General features: G+C 43.6%; 1 protein-coding gene across 2 annotated transcripts in view; it reads right to left on the reverse strand.

Annotated features, from left to right (window-relative positions):
- Window positions 1–9,694: 9,694 nt before the first annotated feature.
- Window positions 9,695–22,789, reverse strand: part of AK3 (adenylate kinase 3) — a 64,245-nt gene continuing 51,150 nt past the window's right edge. For both annotated transcript variants that reach the window (XM_068105205.2, XM_068105204.2), the window contains 2 exons: window positions 14,650–14,768; window positions 9,695–10,075 (listed from right to left, as the gene is read on the reverse strand). In XM_068105205.2, coding sequence (XP_067961306.1) covers window positions 9,949–10,075; window positions 14,650–14,768 — 246 coding nt within the window. In that variant the 3' untranslated portion in view covers window positions 9,695–9,948. The remainder of the gene's footprint in view (window positions 10,076–14,649; window positions 14,769–22,789) is intronic.

The following is a 22,789-nucleotide window of genomic DNA, read 5'->3' on the forward strand; positions in this document are numbered from 1 at the left end:
GCAAAAAGATAGAGAGGATTTTCAAGAGAGTCAGAGAGATCATTGATGAAGACCAGAAAAAGCACAGGGCCCAGAACACTGCCTTGGGGCACTCCAGCCTGAACAGGAAGAGGAGATGAGAGAACCCCATTCAGGGCCACACGTTGACGACGACTAGAGAGGAAGTCAGCCAGCCATGCGTGGAGATTTCCATGGATACCAAAGGAGGAGAGTTTGGTGAGCAGAGCGGGGTGCCAGACCGTATCGAAGGCACGTGATATGTCGAGGGAGACAGCTCTAATTTCCTGTTTGGCATTGAGGACCTCCATCCATTGTTGAGACAGCAGAAGCAGCATGTCCAGAGTAGAGTGACCTGGTCTGAAACCAAATTGATGCTCAGAGATCAAGCCATTGGAGAAGAGGAAAGATTTCATATCCGAAGCAATGATGGATTCCATGACTTTGCTGATAATTGGGAGAAGGCTGATTGGTCTGTCGTTGCTAGGATCTGTTTTTGCACCTTTTTTGTGCAAAGCGGTGATGTTGGCCGATTTCCAAGCAGATGGCAGTTGACCTTGAGCAAAAGAGAGGGTGAAGAGAACAGAGAGAAGGTGAGATAGAGCGGCAGAGCAGGATTTTAGGACCCGTGGGCTGATGCCGTCGGGTCCAGTTGCAGAATCAGAGTCGAGGGTTGACATAAACTTTTCCACCTTGTCAGGAGGAAAGGACACAGAGTCCAGGAGCAGCTGGGTACGACTGGGTACGGTGGGTACAGAGAGGGATGGGTTTGGGACACAAGATTTAGAGGCAAACACAGAGTTGAGGCATTCAGCTTTTTCACGTGCGGAGTCAGCTGTGTAGCCGTTTGAGGTAAGGGAGGGGATGGAGGGGGAACAAACACCAGAAACGGATTTGACCAGACACCACCAGGTTTTGGAAGAGGGAGACAGATAAGAGAGTTCGGTCTTGAGAACGGAGAGATATTGTTTCCTGGCTCTCATGAGGGTGGACACACACTTGTTTCGGGCTTTGTGAAAGGAAATGAGATTTCCTTCCGTTGGATTTGCTTTCCAGGAGACGAAGGCAAGTTGTTTCTGGGCAACAGCCTCACCACAAGATTCCGTGTACCATGGACGGGAGGAAGGGTATGACAACTGAAGACGAGATGGGATAAATCTGTGCATGAGGGAGAGCAATTTACTTTGGAAGAATTCCCAGGATGAGTTGATGTCAGAGGTGGTAGAGATGGGAGACCAGTCCAGATGATTGATGGCTGCTTGAAGACCGTGCCAGTTGGCCTGAGTGAAATGCCAGACTCGTCGACGCTGAGCAGGCTCCCTGAGAATGGTCAGAGAGATGTCCACTTTAACAAGGACATGATCAGATGATCCGATTGGTGCAGAAGAAGAGCAGCAGACATTTTCAGGGATGTTAGTCATAACCAAGTCGAGAAGAGAAGATGCTCCGTTGACTGAGATCCGGGTCGGGAAATTGACAGATTGTGTCAGTCCCAGTGAGTCGCAGACGTCCTTTGCTGAGGAGCCATGGCTGGTGAGGGAGGTACCCACACCCAGCCAACTGGCATGATGACAGTTGAAATCACCACATATGAGGAAGAGAGAGTTGGGATGAGTAGATAGAAGTTGGTCCATATTATCAGACAGCGAGATGTAGATGGAGTCATCACTGTTTGGTGGACGGTACAACACACATATGAACAAGAGGTGGGAGCAAAGGGGAAGCCGTAGCCAGAGGTATTCCTGGGGGTGAGGTGGAGAGAGTACAGTGCAGGGCGAGTGAGGAAGAGAGTTTTTGATAAAGATAGCAACCCCACCTCCAGGACGAGGCTCAGGTCTATCATACCGGAGGAGGGAGTAACCCGGGAGAGATACTAAGGAATCAGAGACATCATGAAGGAGGAAAGTTTCTGTTAAGCAGATCATGTCTGGTTTGACAGAAGCAACCTGTATGGAGAGATCAGTTAAGTTTGAACGAAGATCCCGGATGTTTGAGGTCCATACCGTTAATGAAGAGGAAGGGGGAGCATCGGATACAGAACAGGGGGGAGGAGGGGCAGGGTAAGATGTGGAAGAGGTGGAAGAGGTAGGGAGAGCTGTTGAAGGTGTGTCAGAGATTTCAGAATAGCTCGGAGAAAGGGAAGGATGGGGCGGACAAAAGGTTTGATGGTGATTGGGTGAGGCACAATGAGGTGTTATTTGAGGAGGGGGAAGAGCGAGGCAGAAGGTTGGGGGAGATGGAGGTGAGAGTTGGAAGGGGGAAGAATCGGGGAGGACGCTTTGAGGAGGGGGAGTGAGAGGGCGGAAATTGAGAAGAAATGAGGGTGGGGAGATTTGAAGGGGAGGGGCGAGGGGGGAGTTTGGGAGGGAAGGGACAAGGGGAGGGATTTGAAAGGGATGGGATATGGGGGAGATTTGGAGGGGAGGGGTGAGGGAGGAGTCTAGGAGGGGAGGGGTGAGGGGGAGTCTTGGAGGGGGGGGGGTGAGGGGGTAGTTTAGGAGGGAGGGGGCAAGGGGGGAGATTTGAAAGGGATGGGTGATGGGGAGGATTAGGAGGGGAGGGGAAAGGGGGAAGATTTGAAAGGGATGGGTGATGGGGAAGATTTGGAGGGGAGGGGTTATGGGGAAGATTTGGAGGAGAGGGGTGAGATTTGATTTTAGAAAGTGTACGATTAATGGGAAACGAACATTTATTGCAAAATGAGTTTCTTGGTTGCACACCCTCGCTAGGACTTTCTACCTCTGCCATCGAAGGTGGATGGAGGTCTGTATCTGTTTGTGAACAGGATATCTCAAAAGTTTGTGGCCAGATTCGGACAAAAAATTGTGGACAGGTTGAGTGTGTGATGAAGTCGAATCGATTCGATTTTGGTGAAGATACGAATCCGGATACGAGAATTTTTGAAAATTTTAAGTGATTCTTCACCATTGAGTGATTGGACCAAAAGATATGCAGCATCATATTTCAAAAAGGTGTGGATGATTTATGACAAAACTTGGTGGATGAGTTTGGTAAGTGACAAGAACAAGCCGATTAGCTTTGAGTTCAGGTCCAGGTCCAGATCCGACCTGTCAGTGGATACAAAACGTAAACTGTTCAGCCTGGCAGGGGTATGCGCTCTACCGAGTGCCGGTCTAGTTTTACATGCGACCTGCTGCCATGTTCGAATCTGGGTGAACATTTCCAAACAGCAAACTGACCAAAGCCCTCACCATGCATGCCCAGAGATAATAAAAGGTGTTGTAGCTGAGAGAAGGCAAGGGCAGGCAACAATCATATCACCTGAGAAATAAAACTTGATCAAAATCCAGATATGACTTTACAATACCAGCGACAGTCCAACTACCTACATCTCCAAACACCAAAAACTGTCCAACTACCTACATCTCCAAACACCAAATCACAAAAACTGTCCAACTACCTACACTCCAAGCAGCATCCCACAGAGACTGTGCAACTACACACACCTCCAAGCAGCATCCCACAAAAACTGTCCAACTACCTACATCTCCAAACACCAAATCACAAAAACTGTCCAACTACCTACACCTCCAAGCAGCATCCCACAGAGACTGTGCAACTACCTACACCTCCAAGCAGCATCCCACAGAGACTGTGCAACTACCTACACCTCCAAGCAGCATCCCACAAAAACTGTCCAACTACCGACACCTCCAAGCAGCATCCCACAGTGACTGTGCAACTACACACACCTCCAAGCAGCGTACCACAGACACTGTGAAACTACCTACACATACAAGCAGCATACCACAGCGACTGTACAACTACCTACACATACAAGCAGCATAACACAGAGACTGTACAACTACACACACCTCCAAGCAGCATCCCACAGACACTGTGAAACTACCTACACATACAAGCAGCATACCACAGCGACTGAGCAACTACCTACACATACAAGCAGCATACCAAAGCGAATGTGCAACTACCTACCCCAACAAGCAGCATACCACAGCGACTGTCCAACTACATACACCTACAAGCAGCATCCCACAGGGACTGCAACTACCTACACCTACAAGCAGCATACCACAGAGACTGTGCAACTACCTACACCTACAAGCAGTATACCACAGAGACTGTGCAACTACCTACACCTACAAGCAGCATACCACAGGGACTGTGCAACTATATACACCTACAAGCAGCATACCACAGCGACAGTGCAACTACCTACACCTACAAGCAGCATACCACAGCGACTGTGCAACTACCTACACCTACAAGCAGCATACCACAGCGACTGTGCAACTATGTACACCTCCAAGCAGAATACCACAGAGACTGTGCAACTACCTTCACCTACAAGCAGCATACCACAGAGACTGTGCAACGACCTACACCTACAAGCAGCATACCACAGCGACTGTGCAACTATGTTCACCGACAAGCAGCATCCCACAGAGACTGTGCAACTACCTACACCTACAAGCAGCATACCACAGAGACTGTGCAACTACCTACACCTACAAGCAGTATACCACAGCGACTGTGCAACTATGTACACCTACAAGCAGCATACCACAGAGACTGTGCAACTACCTACACCTTCAAGCAGCATACCACAGAGACTGTGCAACTACCTACACCTACAAGCAGCATACCACAGAGACTGTGCAACTACGTACACCTACAAGCAGCATACCACAGCGACTGTGCAACAACCTACACATACAAGGAGCATACCACAGCGACTGTGCAACTACCTACACCAACAAGCAGCATACCACAGCGACACTGCAACTACCTACACATACAAGCAGCATACCACAGCGAATGTGCAACTACCTACACATACAAGCAGCATACCACAGCGACTGTGCAACTACCTACACATACAAGCAGCATACCACAGCGAATGTGCAACTACCTACACCAACAAGCAGCATGCCACAGCGACTGTGCAACTACGTACACATACAAGCAGCATACCACAGCGACTGTGCAACTACCTACACCAACAAGCAGCATACCACAGCGACTGTGCAACTACCTACACATACAAGCAGCATACCACAGCGAATGTGCAACTACCTACACCAACAAGCAGCATGCCACAGCGACTGTGCAACTACGTACACATACAAGCAGCATACCACAGCGACTGTGCAACTACCTACACCAACAAGCAGCATACCACAGCGACTGTGCAACTACCTACACCTACAAGCAGCATCCCACAGAGACTGTGCAACTACCTACACCTACAAGCAGCATACCGCCTCATTGGTTCACAAGTTATCACGGTAACAGGATTTTTACCTAACATGACCTCTGACCTTTAGCCCTTGACCTCGTGACCCTAAAATCTAATCAGTTAATCTTTACCTCATTATACATATCTGCACCAGGTTTGATTAAGATCCCTTCAGCCGTTCTCAAGTTATTATGGTAACGAAAACCTATCACAGACGGACGGACGGACAACCTGAAAATATAATGCCTACGGCAACCTCGTCGGCAGAGGCATGAGAACAATTTTCATTTACTGATATTATTATCTTTTCTCGACTAGAAACCAATAAAGGCAACTGGGATAACAAACCAGAGATAAAAAAAATAGTTTGCATTTAATGCACGCTTGAGCCGATACTGTAAAATATTCCTGTACATACACTACATGGCCAAAAGTATGCGGACACTCCTAATTAATGGATTCGGCTGTTTCAGCCACACCCATTGCTGACAGGTATATATAATCAAGCACACAGCCAAGCAATCTCCATAGACAAACATTGGCAGTACAATGGGCCATACTGAAGAGCTCAGTGACTTTCAACGTATCACCGCCATGGGATGCCACCTTTCCAACAAGTCAATTCGTCAAATTTCCGCCCTGCTAGAGCTGCCCTGGTCAACTGTAAGTGTTGTTATTGTGAAGTGGAAATGTCTAGGAGCAACAACAGCTCAGCCGCGAAGTGGTAGGCCACACAAGTTCATAGAATGAGACCGCCGAGTGCTGACGCGCATAGCGTGTAAATATCGTCTGTCCTCAGTTGCAACACTCACTACCGAGTTACAAACTGCCTCTGGAAGCAACGTCAGCAGAATAACGGTTCAGTGGGAGCTTCATGAAATGGGTTTCCATGGCCGAGCAACCACACACGAGGTGAAGATCACCATGCGCAATGCCAAGCTTGGGCTGGAGTGGTTTAAAGCTCGCCGCCATTGGACTCGGGAGCAGTGGAAACGTGTTCTCTGGAGTGATGAATCACACTCCACCATCTGGCAGTCCGGCGGACGAATCTGGGTTTGGCAGATGCCAGGAGAACGCTACCTGCCCAAATGCATAGTGCTATCTGTAAAATTTGGTGGAGGAGGAATAATGTTCTGGGGCTGTTTTTCATGGTTCGGGCTAGTCCCCTTAGTTCCAGTGAAGGGAAATCTTAACGCTACAACATACAATGACATTCTAGACGATTGTGTGCTTCCAAATTTGTGGCAACAGTTTGTTGAAGGCCCTTTCCTGTTTCAGCATGACAATGCCCCCATGCACAAAATGAGGTCCATACAGAAATGGTTTGTCGAGATCGGTGTGGAAGAACTTGACTGGCCTGCACAGAGCCCTGATTTCAACCCCATCGAACACCTTTGGGATGAATTGGAACGCCGACTGTGAGCCAGGCCTAATCGCCCAACATCAGTGCCTGACCTCACTAATGCTCTTGTGACTGAATGGAAGCAAATTCCCGCAGCAATGTTCCAACATCTAGTGGAAAGGACCCAGAAGTGTGGAGGCTGTTAAAGCAGCAAAGGGGGGGTGGGGGGGGGGGGGGGGACCAACTCCATATTAATGCCCATGATTTTGGAATGAGATGTTCGACGAGCACATACGGGCGTGATGTTTCCGGTGTCCACATACTTTTGGCCATGTCGTGTATTTTTCAGTTATGTAGTTTTCTCCGGTTATTCGTTCATTTCTAGGCTTTGCCTATTTAATATTATGCATCCTTTGCTAAAGTAACTTAACCATTGAGGCACACTCAGCAACTCCTCTTCCTCACAGGAAGATGTTCACCAAACGGTCTCTTTAAACTCGGTTTAATTACATAGTTTAATCCTTATCACCAGAATATGTGATGGAGGTGAGAGACATTTTTCTGCAACCTCCGACAAACAACACATACACGATTTTGAAGGCCGCATTTAAAGTGTACGGCCACCCTTTGAGCAACACCTCCTGCAACAACTCCTTTAAACCACAACTATTGGGTGCACCTCTTCGTGGTGATTGTACCCCCCGGCACAATTTTGGGGCCAAATCTTCGCCATTCTTCCATGCTGCCCGGATTCATCAGGGCAGCGCGGTCACTGTGAGAGTGCGGATCAGTCCATTCCCTCTTCTCTCTTCTTCTCTAACTCTGTCATGGCCTTGACTTTGTGAAGGCGGGGGTACACCATCCTGGATGTGGGGGATCTCTGGGTCGCTCCTGGGCGATCGATCGGCTGTCTCTGTGCCGCGGCCTTGTTTGAGAGAACTGTCTGGGACTATACAACAACAACACCAACATCTGCTTACAACTGAGAATTTAGGAGATTGAAGACCTACACAGACTGCTACTGCGTCATAAACAGCAACTTCTCGGCGACCGACATTCCACCTTCGACTAGTCGCTCCTTAGTGAGATGTTTTTGCAACGGTTACCACCCAACATCCGCATGATACTTGCGGAAAAATGCAGAGCTGCGAATCTGGCTGATCATCTCATCGACACCATTACAGCGACCGTGAGTATGATGTGATTCGGATAATTTTGAGTCTCACACAAATTGTCACGCAAGTCAATGACAGCAATGTGTCAATGTTTTTTTAGATGGTATAGATGGTCAGTAGGACAACACACGCCACCCGAGCGTACGTGGATATTTTCATATGGCAGGCCTGGAATAAACTGGAAAAATTGAGGTGTTCTAAAACTTTTGACCAGTAGTGTATATATATATATATACATATATATATATACATATATATATATACATATATATATATATATACACAAAGAATTAAGTTAAGCACCCCTACACAAAGAATTAAGTTAAGCACCCCCTAATATATATTCTTTGTGTATATGTATACATTGGCAAATTGCGAAGATGGTCCCTCCAATAGCCAATCTGGATGAATTGGAACGTGCATTACATCGGGAATGGAACAACCTGCCACAGCAACGCATACGACGGCTTACAGGGTCTATGAGACGTAGGGTTGAGTCAGTGATCCGATCACGTGGGTCCTACACACGTTATTGACGCAAAGATCGCTAGAGGTCTTCTCAGAACAATGACTGTACGTTAGAAAACATAAACGTCATCCACACTGTCCGTGATGGACCTATAGCTCCATACTTAAATTGAGGTGAAAATATGCCTAAAATTCCCAAAAAATTTCACCTTAAATTATTCAGAATAAAATATTGAAAACGGCATGATTGTTATGTTTTTATGTGACCATAATATCACTTCTCCAGAAAATATAGCAATATCATGGGTATATTACACTGTTTTGACGACAACAAACTTGTAATGTGCGAGGTTGTAAAAAAACGGGGGGGGTGCTTAACTTAATTCTTTGTGTATATATATATATATATGCCAGACGGAAGCCTCTCCTCTGTGAAAGACACATGAAAGCCCGCTTGGAGGTTGAAAAAAAGCACCTAAAGGACTCTCAGACTGTGAGAAACAAGATTCTGTGGTTTGATGAAACCAAGATTGAACTGTTTGGCTTCTGTCCTGCCACTCTGCCATAAAGCCCAGATCGGTGGAGTGTTGCAGTGATGGTTGTCCTGGAAGTTTCTCCCATCTCCACACAGGATCTCTGGAGCTCAGCCAGAGTGACCATCGGGTTCTTGGTCACCTCTCTTACCAAGGCCCTTCTCCCCCGATTGCTCAGTTTGGCCGGACGGCCAGCTCTAGGAAGAGTCCTGGTTGTTCCAAACTTCTTCCATTTAAGAATTATGGAGGTCACTGTGCTCTTGGGAACCTTCAATGCAGCAGAAATTTTTTTGTCGGCTTCCCCTGCTCTGTGCTTCGACACAATCCCGTCTCTGAGCTCTGCAGGCAGTTCCTTCGACCTCATGGCTTGGTTTTTGCTCTGATATGCATCGTCAGCTGTGAGACCTTATATGGACAGGTGTGTGCCTTTCCAAATCATGTCCAATAAATTGAATTTACCACAGGTGGTCTCCAATCAAGGTGTAGAAACATCTCAAAGATGATCAAGAGAAATGGGAGGCATCTGAGCTAAATTTCAAGTGTCATAGCAAAGGGTCTGAATACTTATGTCAATGTGATATTTCAGTTTTTTCTTTTTAATAAATTTGCAAAACTTTCTAAAATCCTGTTTTCTCTTTGTCATTTTGGGGTATTGAGTGTGGATTGATGAGGGAAAAAATGAATTTAAACGATTTCAGCATAAGGCTGCAACATAACAAAATGTGAAAAAAGTGAAGGGGTCTGAATACTTTCTCTAATGCACTGTATGTAGGAGTCTATAGGAAAGATTCTTAAATTAAACCAAGTGTACAACAACAGTAGTGGTAGTAGTAGTAGTAGTAGTAGTAGTAGTAGTAGTAGTAGTAGTAGTGGTAGTAGTAGTAGTAGTAGTAGTAGTAGTAGTAGTAGTAGTAGTAATGGTAGATTAAATACAGCAGCATTACCAAGATAGAAAGACTGAGACTTTGTAATTATTTTATTTTATTTTATTATTTTGAACTAAAAATTCCAGTTTATAACATTTCAAACTTGCTAATAAACGTAAGGCATATATTGTTCCATCATTCATATAGTGTTCCATGATGGAGGGCAATCATATCACCATGGGCAACAGCAAATGGAAGCATGATTTTAGAACCCTTGATTATTGCAATGATCCAGAGAAGCTGATGCTGCCCATGCATTGTGATGTAATCAATGTATTTGAGGGCATTATGCATTGTGTGGTCCTTCAAGCTGATCAGGAAGTGTTTTGATGTGGTCTTTGAGGAAGTTGAACACATCTGGCCAGATTTGGTTTGTCTGGCTGCCAGAAAATGTATGCAGAATACCTTCTTTGCTGAAAAACATCAAAATAATAATAATACTAATTATTATCAATGGCAAACTAATTATGTAATTGAATCACATGATCATCATGAAAGTCAGCTCAAACCACCTCAAATGTATTTCACAAATAAGTTATGTAACACTGTACTCGGTGTTAGTTGTTAGGGTTAGGCTTCCTAACCTCCCTAGTGTTAGTTACACCCCTCCGATCCAAATTTTGGTTTCGTCCAAATCCATCCAAAATCGTTAATTTTGATCGTGAACGGCTCTCTGCATACCTCCGCCCGGTGAACAGTTTACGTTTTGTATCCTCGAGTGGACCAGAAAATCACAATACAGAATCACATTTAATCAAAATCATCCGTCCACAACTTTTTGAGATATCCTGCTATATATTGTTTTTGGCTCTATCTCCCAATGGTGAAGAATCACTTAAAAATTCTAATATCCGGATCCGGATCTGGATATTCACCAAAATTGAATCGATTCTTCCTTGTCAGACACACAACCTGTCCACCAAGTTTCGTCCAAATCTGTCCATAACTTTTTGAGATATCCTGCTATATGTTGATTTTAGCCCTATCTCTCAATGGTGAAGAAGTACTTAAAATTTAAATAATTCTCATATCCGAATCCATATTCAGATCTTCACCAAAATCGAATGGAATCATCCTTGGCAGACTCCCAACCGATCCACAAAGTTTCGTCCAAATCCGTCCATAACCTTTTGAGATATCCGGCTACGTATCGTTTTTGGCCCTATCTCCCAATGGTGAAGGATCACTTAAAAATTTCTAGTAGCTGGATCCGGATCCGAATCCGGATCTTCACCAAAATCTAATCATTTCGTCCTTGTCACATACGCTACCTTGACAAATTTCGTCCGAATCCATCCACAACTTTTTGAGATATCTTGTTCACAAACAAACGGACAAACAGACAGACAAACAGACAGACAAACAGACAGGGGTGAAACATAACCTCCATCCACCTTTGGTGGCGGAGATAACTAGATGGTATTCATACAATACTTAACCCACAGTCTTGAGAAGGACTTGGTGTGAGCCAACTCTTCTGTTTTTAAAGGTTTTTTTATTTGATCCAATATGGCTGCCAGCCCAGTGAACGACGATGGCACTTTATCAAACTATATTTCCCGTGGGTAGTTGATCAATTCGTTAAAGTTTCGCATTCAATGGTTAAGCGGTTTCAGAGAAGAAGATTTTCAATCTATACCCCCAATCAACATACAATTTATACTGTCGTATACCCTCAATCAGCTCCTATCCAATATGGCTGCACAAGCACGTGATCTATAACATCATAAACTCACACTCTGGCTCCAATTGGGTCGGTGATAAGGTGTGTGAAATTTCGTGATGATCGGATAAGGTTCGTTTTTTATTCAGGATAGCTACCAAACCACGTGACATAAGACCATCATTTTCACACTATATGCAGCAATCACGCCAGATGATATTTGGAAAGTTTCACCTCGATAGGTTCAGCTGTTTCAGAGAAATAAAAATTTTTTCCCCTTTGATCCAACATGGCTTCCAGACCATGTGACCTATGATTTATTTGTGAGCACCATGGTATTGCCAAGGCATGGGGAGAATGTTGTGAAGGATGTAATGACTCATCAAATGATGTTTGGAATAATTAATGTGGTCTGGTCAATTTTCAAGTTCTGCAGCTATTTAATTGATCTCTTAATTTTGATCGTGAAAAATAATTTGGATTAAAATGTTGAGCTCGGTGGTGCATTGTCGGTCAATGCGGTCAAAGAGTTCTTGTCCGCTGCCATCTTCGAGTTCCAGGAACGTGCAGGGCAGGCTCTGATTGTTCAGAATGTCTGGAGAGACAAGCGATCTGTTTGAACTCTTATGGCTGTGTGAATTTAAAAGCTCTGTAAACCATCATCCTGGTGAGTGGTGGGAATGATTGATGCTCAGTACATTTGAATTGATTTCATGAATTCAGATAACTCATTTGAAGTAATCCAATCAATGGTTGAAACTTGTACAATTATGCGATTGTCACTTATGTACTTCCATATGTTTTTTTTCTAGGAAACCTATCCACTACTTTCTTTCTGTTCTCTCAGTTGTTATAAATAAAGTCATTGCACATTGATGACGTGTTCCCGTCTTTAGTTGAACCAACGGTTATAACATATGTAAAAATAAAAGAAGAAAATATGGAGAAGAGAAGATCCGACACCCTCCCCCAGGCGAAGCATAGTTCGCTACATCATTGTAAACTGTTTTTCAGCACAATGATGGGCCGTGAATACTAGGAGAAGCAAAGTTGGGCCTTTAGCTCTGAAAGGATAAATATCTATATTATAAAAGGAGCCATCTGTCTGTCTGTCTGTCTGTCTGTCTGTCTGTCGTGTCTGAGCTCAGTGAAATTGGACTTGAGAACAGATTAACGGATTTCAATAAGTCGAACTACGGTGGATTCGGGTAACTCCCAGGAATGTTTGTGATCCAAAAATATTTTAAAAATTGATTTTTTTTTTGATGGGTACACGGGACACGCGTGTCAAAACTGCAAATGCCAACATGTGACGTTGGTTGTCCCTGCACGGAGAGCAGGATCTCCCAGGAATCCTGTTTTTTTTTCTTCCCCCATAGATTAGCCATTGCAGCAAAGATTGGTATTTCTATCAGCGAAGCGACGGGTCTTATATTCCAGTAATAATATAAAAGAAAAGAAAAGAAAGATTATTACATAGAAAAAGAAGCTTGATGTGGAGAAAGAAGCTTCTTGATCTCGGATAATCAATTTGGATTCAGACCAGGTCTGAACATGCTGCTTCTGCTGTCTTAACAATGGATGGAGGCCCTCAATGCCAGACAGGAAATCAGAGCCATCTCCCTTGACATATCTCGTGCCTTCGATATGGTCTGGCACCCCTACCCTGCTCTCCAAACTTTCCTCTTATGGTATCCAAGGAAATCTCCATGCATGGCTTGCGGACTTCCTTTCCTGTCACAGTTGGTGTCTCTAAATGGAATTCTCTCATCTCCCCTTCCTGTCCAGGCTGGAGTTCCTCAAGGCAGTGTCCTGTGCCTTGTGGTTTTTCTGGTCTTCATTAATGATCTCTCAGACTCTCTGGAAAATTCTCTCCATCTTTTTGCTGATGACTTCACTCTCTGCTGCTCCATATCTCAACCCTCAGATCGGCAGGCAGCAGCCTCGTCACTCTCTGCAGACCTGGACATTATCACAAACTGGTCAAACAAGTTGAACATGTCTTTCAATCCTGACAAATCTCACACTCTCACTTTGTCTCTCCGAAAAGACCGTCTGGACAACCCTCCCGTCTACTTTCTGATCAATCCTCTTGAAGAAGTTCTGTCACTCAAGCTTTTGGGTCTCACAATCTGCCATGATCTTTCCTGGGAAAGCCACATTTCCAAGCTGGCCTCCAAAGCCAGTCGCCGACTGGGCATCCTCCGTCATGCAAAGTCCTTTCTGGGCACTTCTGAGCTCCTCACCACATACAAAGCATTTATCCGCAGCTTGATGTAGCACTGTTCTCCCCTCTGGGCTGGTGCTCCTGCCTCACACCTAGCTTGGCTTCACGCTGTAGAAATCGAGGCTTTTAGAATCATTGGAATCTCCCGCGAATGAAGCTAACTCTGAGGGTCTTTCACTCTCTCACTGCTGGCAGGTAGGTGGTCTTTTTGTCTTCTACCGACTCCACTACAGCCTTGCACCCCGCTGCTCTGTCCGTGCTCTGTCCTGCAAATATTCCTGAAGGACGCACAAGGTCTGTCAGCAACCCTCTTCTGGTGAAACTGCCAAAATAAAGACTCGCTGCTCACCTTCACTCTTTCATTCCTTTTTATTCCCCACCTCTGTAACAAACTCCCACACTCTCTTCAATCCGACTCCCCCCCCCCCCCCCCAGGTCTTCAAAACAGCTGTTCACCACCATCTGTTGTCTTCCCCCATCCATAACCTTGATCTTTTGTACCCCCGTTAATCCACCCCAAATCCACCTCCTTCAAATTCCGTTTTCTTTCCTGAAAGCCCTTGTGGTGTTCATTTGTTTATCTTGTGTTGCCTGCCCCAGGCCTCTCCCTTCCACAGATCTCCCGATATCCCTGTTCTGTTCTGTTGTTGTGCTTCCCTCTCCCTCTCTCTCTCCTCTTGTCTCCTGCTCCCTTTATTATATGTTCTATGTGTTAGCTCTTACACGAGCCTCGACTTAGTATCCAAACAAAAGAAAAAAAGTGTTTCCAATCCCCCAGGATGGCTTTGCACTTTGACCTTCCCCCACCCGAATACCCCAAGTCGCCCACAACCCCACCCCTTCCCAAACTCAGTTTCACCTAGGCGACCAGGTATCTTCCCCACTGCACTTTATACCCCCACGTCCATCCCCCTCCTCTCACCAACCCCCTCCACATTTGCCCCAATCCCACCCACTCTCCCTCTACCCCCAATCCCCCCGTCCCTCCCCCAAAAAATAATTTTCCTGCTTGTTCCCCTTGTTTAAATCTTCCATATTGTATTGTTCATCCCTGTTATGAACCTTATACTTCAAACGAAAATACAATTTATACCTACGTATAATATTCGATGACTGGTTTCGTACACTCAGCATACAAGTCCAACCGCCTTGCCACAGTCTTTGGACGATCATCCTCTCGCTGTGTCAGCGGTTCTCCTGTTATATCATCCACACCCTGCAATGGAGAAAACATTAAAAAAAGCATTTAAATATTCCCAGGACTCAGGAGCTAGGAAGTATGTGTTGCATAACAGAGTTCTTGATGATACAGTTTATCCTAAGTATATCAAGATACTTTGACAGGTATGTGTAGTATCCCGGTCTGTTTGTTCTTGCTTACCAATGGCAATAATTGTTCTTGGACTTTGTATAAAATATAAAATAAAATAAAAATTCCATGGAACAGAGTAAACAACAGAATTGAGCCATCACTCTTTCTGTCACTGCAGCCTTGGCTAAAAAACATTTTGTGTGTTGACAAAACTGCTGCTCGCAATTGTAACATCATGGACTCTGACATGTGATAAAATTGAATCAGATAGACAAGCTGGGTTTCCCGACCTTCAATGAGATCACACCTGAGGCGCGTGCGATTTGGTCTCTTCCGAAGACAGAAGCCTCTTCCGGAAGATTGCTTTGCGCCGAACAGGCAGAAGAGAAGCAAGATGGCGGCCAAACACGTATTACTCGCGCTCATGATGGAAGAATTAGACAAAGATGACACTACATCACAAGTTGATGCAAATATGCAGATTATGTTTTCACTTGCAAGTTTTGCTGCGTAAGTATAACCTCTTCTCTACCACCACTTCCGCCTCTTCTTCTTCTTCCTCTTCTAACAGCTTCTTCTGCTGGACAACGGAACGGAAGAGGCAGAAGAGCTTCCGAGAAGAGATGAGTCCAAATCGAACGACCGGAAGTCTTCGGGAAATCTCTTCTTCTTCCAGAAGTGCAAATCGCACGCGCCTCAGGGTATCCAGAAGGCAAACATTTCTCATCACGTTAAAATACGCAATTTGGTATGTCTGTATGTCTGCGATACATTTGGTCGTTACTTATCCAATCTCAAGCGAACTTGCCAAGGTGCTTAGGGTCACATGACGGAGATTGTAGCAAATTCATTTGCCCCTTCCCCAAGGGGGTTTTCTACCTTTGACGAACTCCGTGTTAAGGTGTATAAAAAGCTTACGTTGTTTCATCGGGCACACTTCGAGGAAGTAAAAAATATTTTAACTTCGAACTATTCAGGAAATTTTGTCCAATGTATGGTTACATTTTTAACTGAAAGAAATTTGGAGGAAGCCCGACATCCTTGAGGCATGAGCACCCGCGGAACTACGTAACTTCCGGTTAGTGCACCCTCCGCGACAACAGTCACGTGATTGGATACGTTGAAAACAAACCACAAAAGGGCACGTGTTACAGCTTACTTCCGGTAGTATCGCCCTCACCTATTTAGTCTAGTAGGAAGACTAGGTCCCCCTGCACCCCCCGGAGATATACTTCTAATCAGTGTTTCTAGATTGGAAAAAATGTGTAGAAAATGACTAGCTATGGCCCCAAGCTGAAAAAATGTCCCACATACCATTTTTATGCAAATTACTGCTGCAAATTTTATGCAAAATTATGCAAATTTTATGCAAATTTTTGATGAGGAGTAGAGTTGAGGGGTCTTTGAGGGCTTCATCGAGGTGCTCTCGGTTGCAAGACTGGGTCATTCTGAGAAGCACAGCAGGGTCAGAGATCATGATGTTCTCCTCCTCAGTGAATCTCTCCATCAACAGCCTCTCCATTGCCTCACACACTGTTTTGAGGCAAAAGAGGGACTTTGCGTAGGCCTTTCCACTGAGAACACCTTTGAGAGATCCACTTGTTACTAGTTGTGCCTCAAAGAGAATCTCTGCATATCCAGAACCACGCATCTTGTGTCCAGTGAGCATCCCGATGTAGTTCATGGATGTGTGGAAGGGTCCAATCGTTACTACATGACTAGCAAATTCATTTGGCCAGCGCCAGATGATGGGAAGGGCTTTCATGCAGACACCCAGATCAAATGTATTCAGGACCCATCTCTGACCCACCTCAGCAGTTGCTGCCTCGGAACGCTTCAGTAGCTCACGAACAACTGCGTTGTCTGTGATCGGTCTGTGCCTGGTGCCTGCATGGCATGGCAATGGCCTGCAGCCTGTGCCTGGGCTAGGGGGTTTCACCTCTGCAACTGGTTCTCCCCCACCCAGCAAATCAACAGTCGACTACTGCACGCCTATCCACCAACCGATCACAGACAACGCAGTTGTTCGTGAGCTACTGAAGCGTTCCGAGGCAGCAACTGCTGAGGTGGGTCAGAGATGGGTCCTGAATACATTTGATCTGGGTGTCTGCATGAAAGCCCTTCCCATCATCTGGCGCTGGCCAAATGAATTTGCTAGTCATGTAGTAACGATTGGACCCTTCCACACATCCATGAACTACATCGGGATGCTCACTGGACACAAGATGCGTGGTTCTGGATATGCAGAGATTCTCTTTGAGGCACAACTAGTAACAAGTGGATCTCTCAAAGGTGTTCTCAGTGGAAAGGCCTACGCAAAGTCCCTCTTTTGCCTCAAAACAGTGTGTGAGGCAATGGAGAGGCTGTTGATGGAGAGATTCACTGAGGAGGAGAACATCATGATCTCTGACCCTGCTGTGCTTCTCAGAATGACCCAGTCTTGCAACCGAGAGCACCTCGATGAAGCCCTCAAAGACCCCTCAACTCTACTCCTCATCAAAAATTTGCATAAAATTTGCATAATTTTGCATAAAATTTGCAGCAGTAATTTGCATAAAAATGGTATGTGGGACATTTTTTCAGCTTGGGGCCATAGCTAGTCATTTTCTACACATTTTTTCCAATCTAGAAACACTGATTAGAAGTATATCTCCGGGGGGTGCAGGGGGACCTAGTCTTCCTACTAGACTAATTCTATGCTTTTTGTGTCCACCATAGAGTAACGGATCCAATCCATCTCGACTTGCTAGGCCTCTACGTAGGATGCTAGCTAGGCTGCAGTGGCCCTTGGCTAGTTAAGGTGCTTAAATTCGTCTTTACACATTGATGATGTATCCCATTGCCTGTGCAATTTTTCTCACCATCATATTTTATGTAGACTGTACATGGATTGTTTATAACTTCTAACTTGTGGCTTCATATGTGATTTATTCAGGGCCATATAGTTTTAAGTGTGACATGCGATATTGTTCACAATGCCCTTATGGTCCAATCGTGACCTTTATTCAATGCCGAACCCCATTCCTAACGGTCACTAGCATTGGTTAATAGTCACCTGAGGGAAATGTGGAGAAAATTGGACATACTTACACATGGGTGGTGTATAGGCTAAGAGATGCTGGTCCACACACCTACCAGAAGTAAACCTTATTCCAACCATAATTATTATAACCAGTGTCTGACTTCCAGTGGCATTCATGATCAGATTTCTCCAAACATCCCGATCTGAAGTTCTGGCAGAAGCAGCGTGCTTACGTCCTTTACCCCATCCATCCAGCACATGAAATGTCTGCCTCTTCCTCTTCTTTCCTCAACCTGGCCCAGCATAGTTGACTTCTTCAGACTTTCATTTTCTTTATGCATGATGTGTCCGAAGTATGACAGTTTCTGTTTTCGCATAATTGCTTCCAATGTACATGGTGGTCTCATGAATTCAAGCACAACCTCCATTGTATGACCCTTTATATAGTCCTCCTGTTCAGTGTGATTGAGATTCGATAAGTAACGACCGAATGTATCGTTGTCAAAAATCGTTAGACAGACAGACATCGAATTGCGTATTTTAGTATGATATAAAGACCAGCCTTTTCACTTTCTTTCTTCACTGTTTGCAGTGCAGTCCCATCAATTCCTCTTTACTTTCTGCCAACAGAGTGGTATTGTCTGCATACCTTCTGTTGTTGATACATCGTCCTACAACCAGCTGACTCCATCCTCTGTCATCCAAGTTATATTCTTCGTCAAAATTATGATAACCACAAATGAATCCATCAATTCCATTTGATAGTAACCATAATGATAATGGAATGACTATAATATTAACAAGTACACATACATTCAAAGTACACCGCCCCCATGCCAAATAATTAAATATCCTACAGCGCGGCATGGCCGCAGTGCAGCTCATAGAGGCTGCATTGGGAGGAAGAGGTGTACACTAATTGATTGATTAATTGTATAATTAAAATCAATAAAAGATTATCACAAAATATTTTCTTAATCAATTGGCTAATCGCATAACTAAACCACTAGTGCTTCATCCGAAGATGTATCTTTTAGAAATGTAATTAAATAACTCATTAAGAAAAAATTAAAAAATTAATTGATTAATCAATAAATAATTAATCGATTAATCAATAAATAATTAATCGATTAAATGATTAATCAATAAATCAAAAATATCCTTGACAAGAAAGCAAGAAAACAAACAAACAACCAGAGTGAAAACTGAGTACTCCCTTTCAGCGTGCGTCACTGCCGAGCCCCCTTCGGTGCCCGGAAATGACGATTTGCAATGCTTGGAGATGGCATAGGAAAGGTGCGGTGTACAATAGCCACATCACTTCGTCACTGTCATGTCCAAATATTAGCTTCCCAGCTCAAAAGGTGCCTGAGCTATTGGCCAAATGAGAAAGAAAATAAATAAATGATTAATAATGAAAATAAATAAATAATAACCATTAAAAAATTAAATAATTAATTGATTCATCAATAAATAATTAATCGATTAATCAATAAATAATTAAGCGATTAAATGATTAATCAATAAATCAAAAATATCCTTGATAGCCACATCACTTGGTCACTGTCATGTCCAAATATTAGCTTCCCAGCTCAAAAGGTGCCTGAGATATTGGCCAAATGAGAAAGAAAATAAATAAATGATTAACAATGAAAATAAATAAATAATAATCGTAAAAAAATTAAATTATTAATCAATTCGGTCAGAGAACACATAAACCACCACCATTTCATCAGGATCTGTAACTGAAAAAAACAAAAATTTATTCATTAATTGAATAATTAAATAATTAATCGATTAATTGATTAATTAATAAATCAAAAATAGCCTTTGCAGCCAAATCACCTGGTCATTGGCATGTCCAAATATCAGCTTCCTAACTCAAAAGGGGCCTGAGTTAATGGTCAGAAGAGAAAGGAAATTTCATTAATTAAATAAGTACTTAATTAATCGCTAATAATTAAATAACTCCTCAATTAATTGATTATTCAAAAAACAAAAAATAACGTTTTTGACAAACGACTTGCTCACTACTGTGCCGAAATTTCAGCTTCCTAGCTCAAAGGATGGCTGAGATATCGCCCGGACAAACAAGAAAGAAAGAAAGAAAGAAAGAAAGAAAGAAAGAAAGAAAGCAAGAAAGAAAGAAAGCAAGAAAACAAACAACCAGAGTGAAAACTGAGTACTCTCTTTCAGCGTGCGTCACTGCCGAGCCCCCTTCGGTGCCCATCAATGACGATTTGCAATGCCTGGAGATGGCATAGGAAAGGTGCGGTGTACAATAATAACTAGAAAGCATCTGAAAATGCAAAGCCAGTCCACGTCTGTTTGTATTCAGAGGTCTTCTTCTTCCGTATGCTCAAAAAACTAAAACAGTTTTAAAAAATACAAAACTAAAATTGATGACATTATACAACCTTGACTTTTCAGCTTTAGATTGAAAAAAAAAATCAGCTTCTACCTTTTGATTAGTGAACCAATTCAGTTACCCAATATGCAAATTCTTTAAATTTCAGGTCAATTGGGTGAAAATTGATGATTTTTCGCAACCTTGACCTTTGACCCTTTGATGAAAAAAAAAGTCAGCTTTTAGCTTTTGATTAGTGAACCAATTCAGTTACCCAATATGCACATTATTAAAATTTCAGGTCAATTGGATGAAAGTTGACGATTTTATGTGATGCTGACCTTTGACCTTTTGACAAAATTATGAATTTGCTTTCTCCGTAATATAATAAAGCTTTGGTGAAAATTTGACAATAGCTCAAATGGTAAAAAAAAAGGTTACTGCCACATGGACACACAGACAGACACAGACACACACACACACACACACACACACACACACACACACACACACACACACACACACACACAGACACACACAGACGTGATGACCAACTACCAGGACCTCAAAAATTAGGTCAAGAGAACTTGCAAGCTGAAGACCATCGAAATTGTACCAGTGATAAATTGGATCAACACAAATGATGAAGAAGAACCTCACGTAGATTTATTTTAAAAAATAGGGGCATTAACCCGAGGCACTCACTCACCTGGTCGAATAAAGCAGTATACTACTACACACTGACTAAAGGTATTTAAAACAAATTTCAATGTTTGCTGGAAGACAGTTAGTAAGGGAAACATATGAAAATCTGTTAACTAAATTGTTACCAAAAAATTTCTTCACCAATATGTTTGTAAAGGTGTGTAATAACTAATAACATGTGTTAAAATGTTGAAGGTCAACTCCCGTGGGAAACCCAGAAAAAAAGCTGTTGAATTCGGGTACCGAAAAATTATTTTCGAGAATTTTTATTTTTTTAAATCGGCCCTTAAGTAACTTATGAGAGGTCAAATAAGGGTTTTTCATGATTCTGAGTTGATTGTTAACATTTATATTTCACCACAGACACTCCTTTGTGGAAAAATAATTTCTAAATATATCTCATTTTCTACTTTGCAGGACATGGAGTCTAGCAATATGGATGAAGACGTTACTCCACCTGTGCTCAATTGCTTCATCTGTGCACGCTAGGATACACCAGCTGAAAGGCTCATACAGGCAACTCCAAAGGGATACTCAACTTTATTGAAACAAGCAGAAACTGTCGAAAATGTTACTGTTGTGGAACGTATGAAGGAGGCTCAAAAGGAAGGAAAACTGAGGTACCACCAGAAGTGTAAAAATGATCTGTACAACAACTTTGTTGCAACCACCAATAAGTCAGCTCAAGCATCAAAGGCAGAGAAAGAGTCATCAAAGTTGAAGAGAAGACGCACTACTTGTGAGTTCAGTTCATCAACTGGCTGCAGTTCTAGAAGATCACAGTCAGTTGACCTCCTGTATAAGGATGTATGCATTCTTTGCAACCAACCAGCCCAGCTCTACAAAAATAATCCAGCACAAGCTAGAAAGAAATACAGAGTGCCAGATAATTTGACGGCAGATACACTGAAGGCAAGCTTGCTGAAGACAGCACGGAGTCGCGGGGATGACTGGGGCACTGAAGTCACTGGACGCCTGGAAGGGATCAACGACTTGGTAGCAGAAGAAACACTGTACCATTTGCGATGCAAACTTATGTTTGCGAGAGGTGACAGTTTGTCCAAGACTGATGAGGAAGGAAAAAGGAAGAGAGGACAGAGGAGTATTGATGAGGAGCGAGAGGCAGTTTTTATTGAATTCTGCAAATGGTTAGACTCAGAATTAGAGCATGGGGTAATGAACATGGACCAAGTCCATGAAAAGCTGCAGGAGTTTGATCAGTCACCAGAGAAGAGCCTTTCTTATTCAAAGCATTGGCTGAGGATAAAACTTCTAGAGAAATACGAAGACACCTTGTATTTCACAACACAGGAAAGAAGGGCAGATGTACTCTGTCTCAAAGATGGCACCGACAATATTCTGCGAGGGCATCATGCTAATCTTGACCATGGAGATGAGAAGACTCAGATCATAAAGACGGCACTCAAGTTCATATCCAATGATATTGCCTTGATTGATTTAGGTCCAAAGTCATACCCCACCACGCACAGTATGACTGACATCGATAGTCAGCTGACACTTGTTCCTGCAAGCCTTCAGATGTTCTTGAGACCGATTGTCAAGACAGACGAAAGAGTTGCCGTTTGGGGGCAGAATTTTATTAAGGCCTGTCGACCTTGGTCTGGAGTATTGCCACACCAAATGGGGCTTGCCATACAACTTGATCATAGATTTGGGTCAAAATGGATGCTCAACAAGTTCCACCGGCTGGGATACACTGAGTCTTACACGGAGACACAAAACTACAAATACTGCTTCCTTAATAGTAGGAGTGGAGATGATGTTCCAGATACTTCTGGCACTCTTGACACCATTGTGGAGGAAACCGATGAACAGATCAATGATGAGGTT

Source organism: Myxine glutinosa, chromosome 1 (assembly GCF_964187855.1).
Source record: "Myxine glutinosa chromosome 1, kmMyxGlut1.1, whole genome shotgun sequence".
Taxonomy (NCBI): domain Eukaryota; kingdom Metazoa; phylum Chordata; class Myxini; order Myxiniformes; family Myxinidae; genus Myxine; species Myxine glutinosa.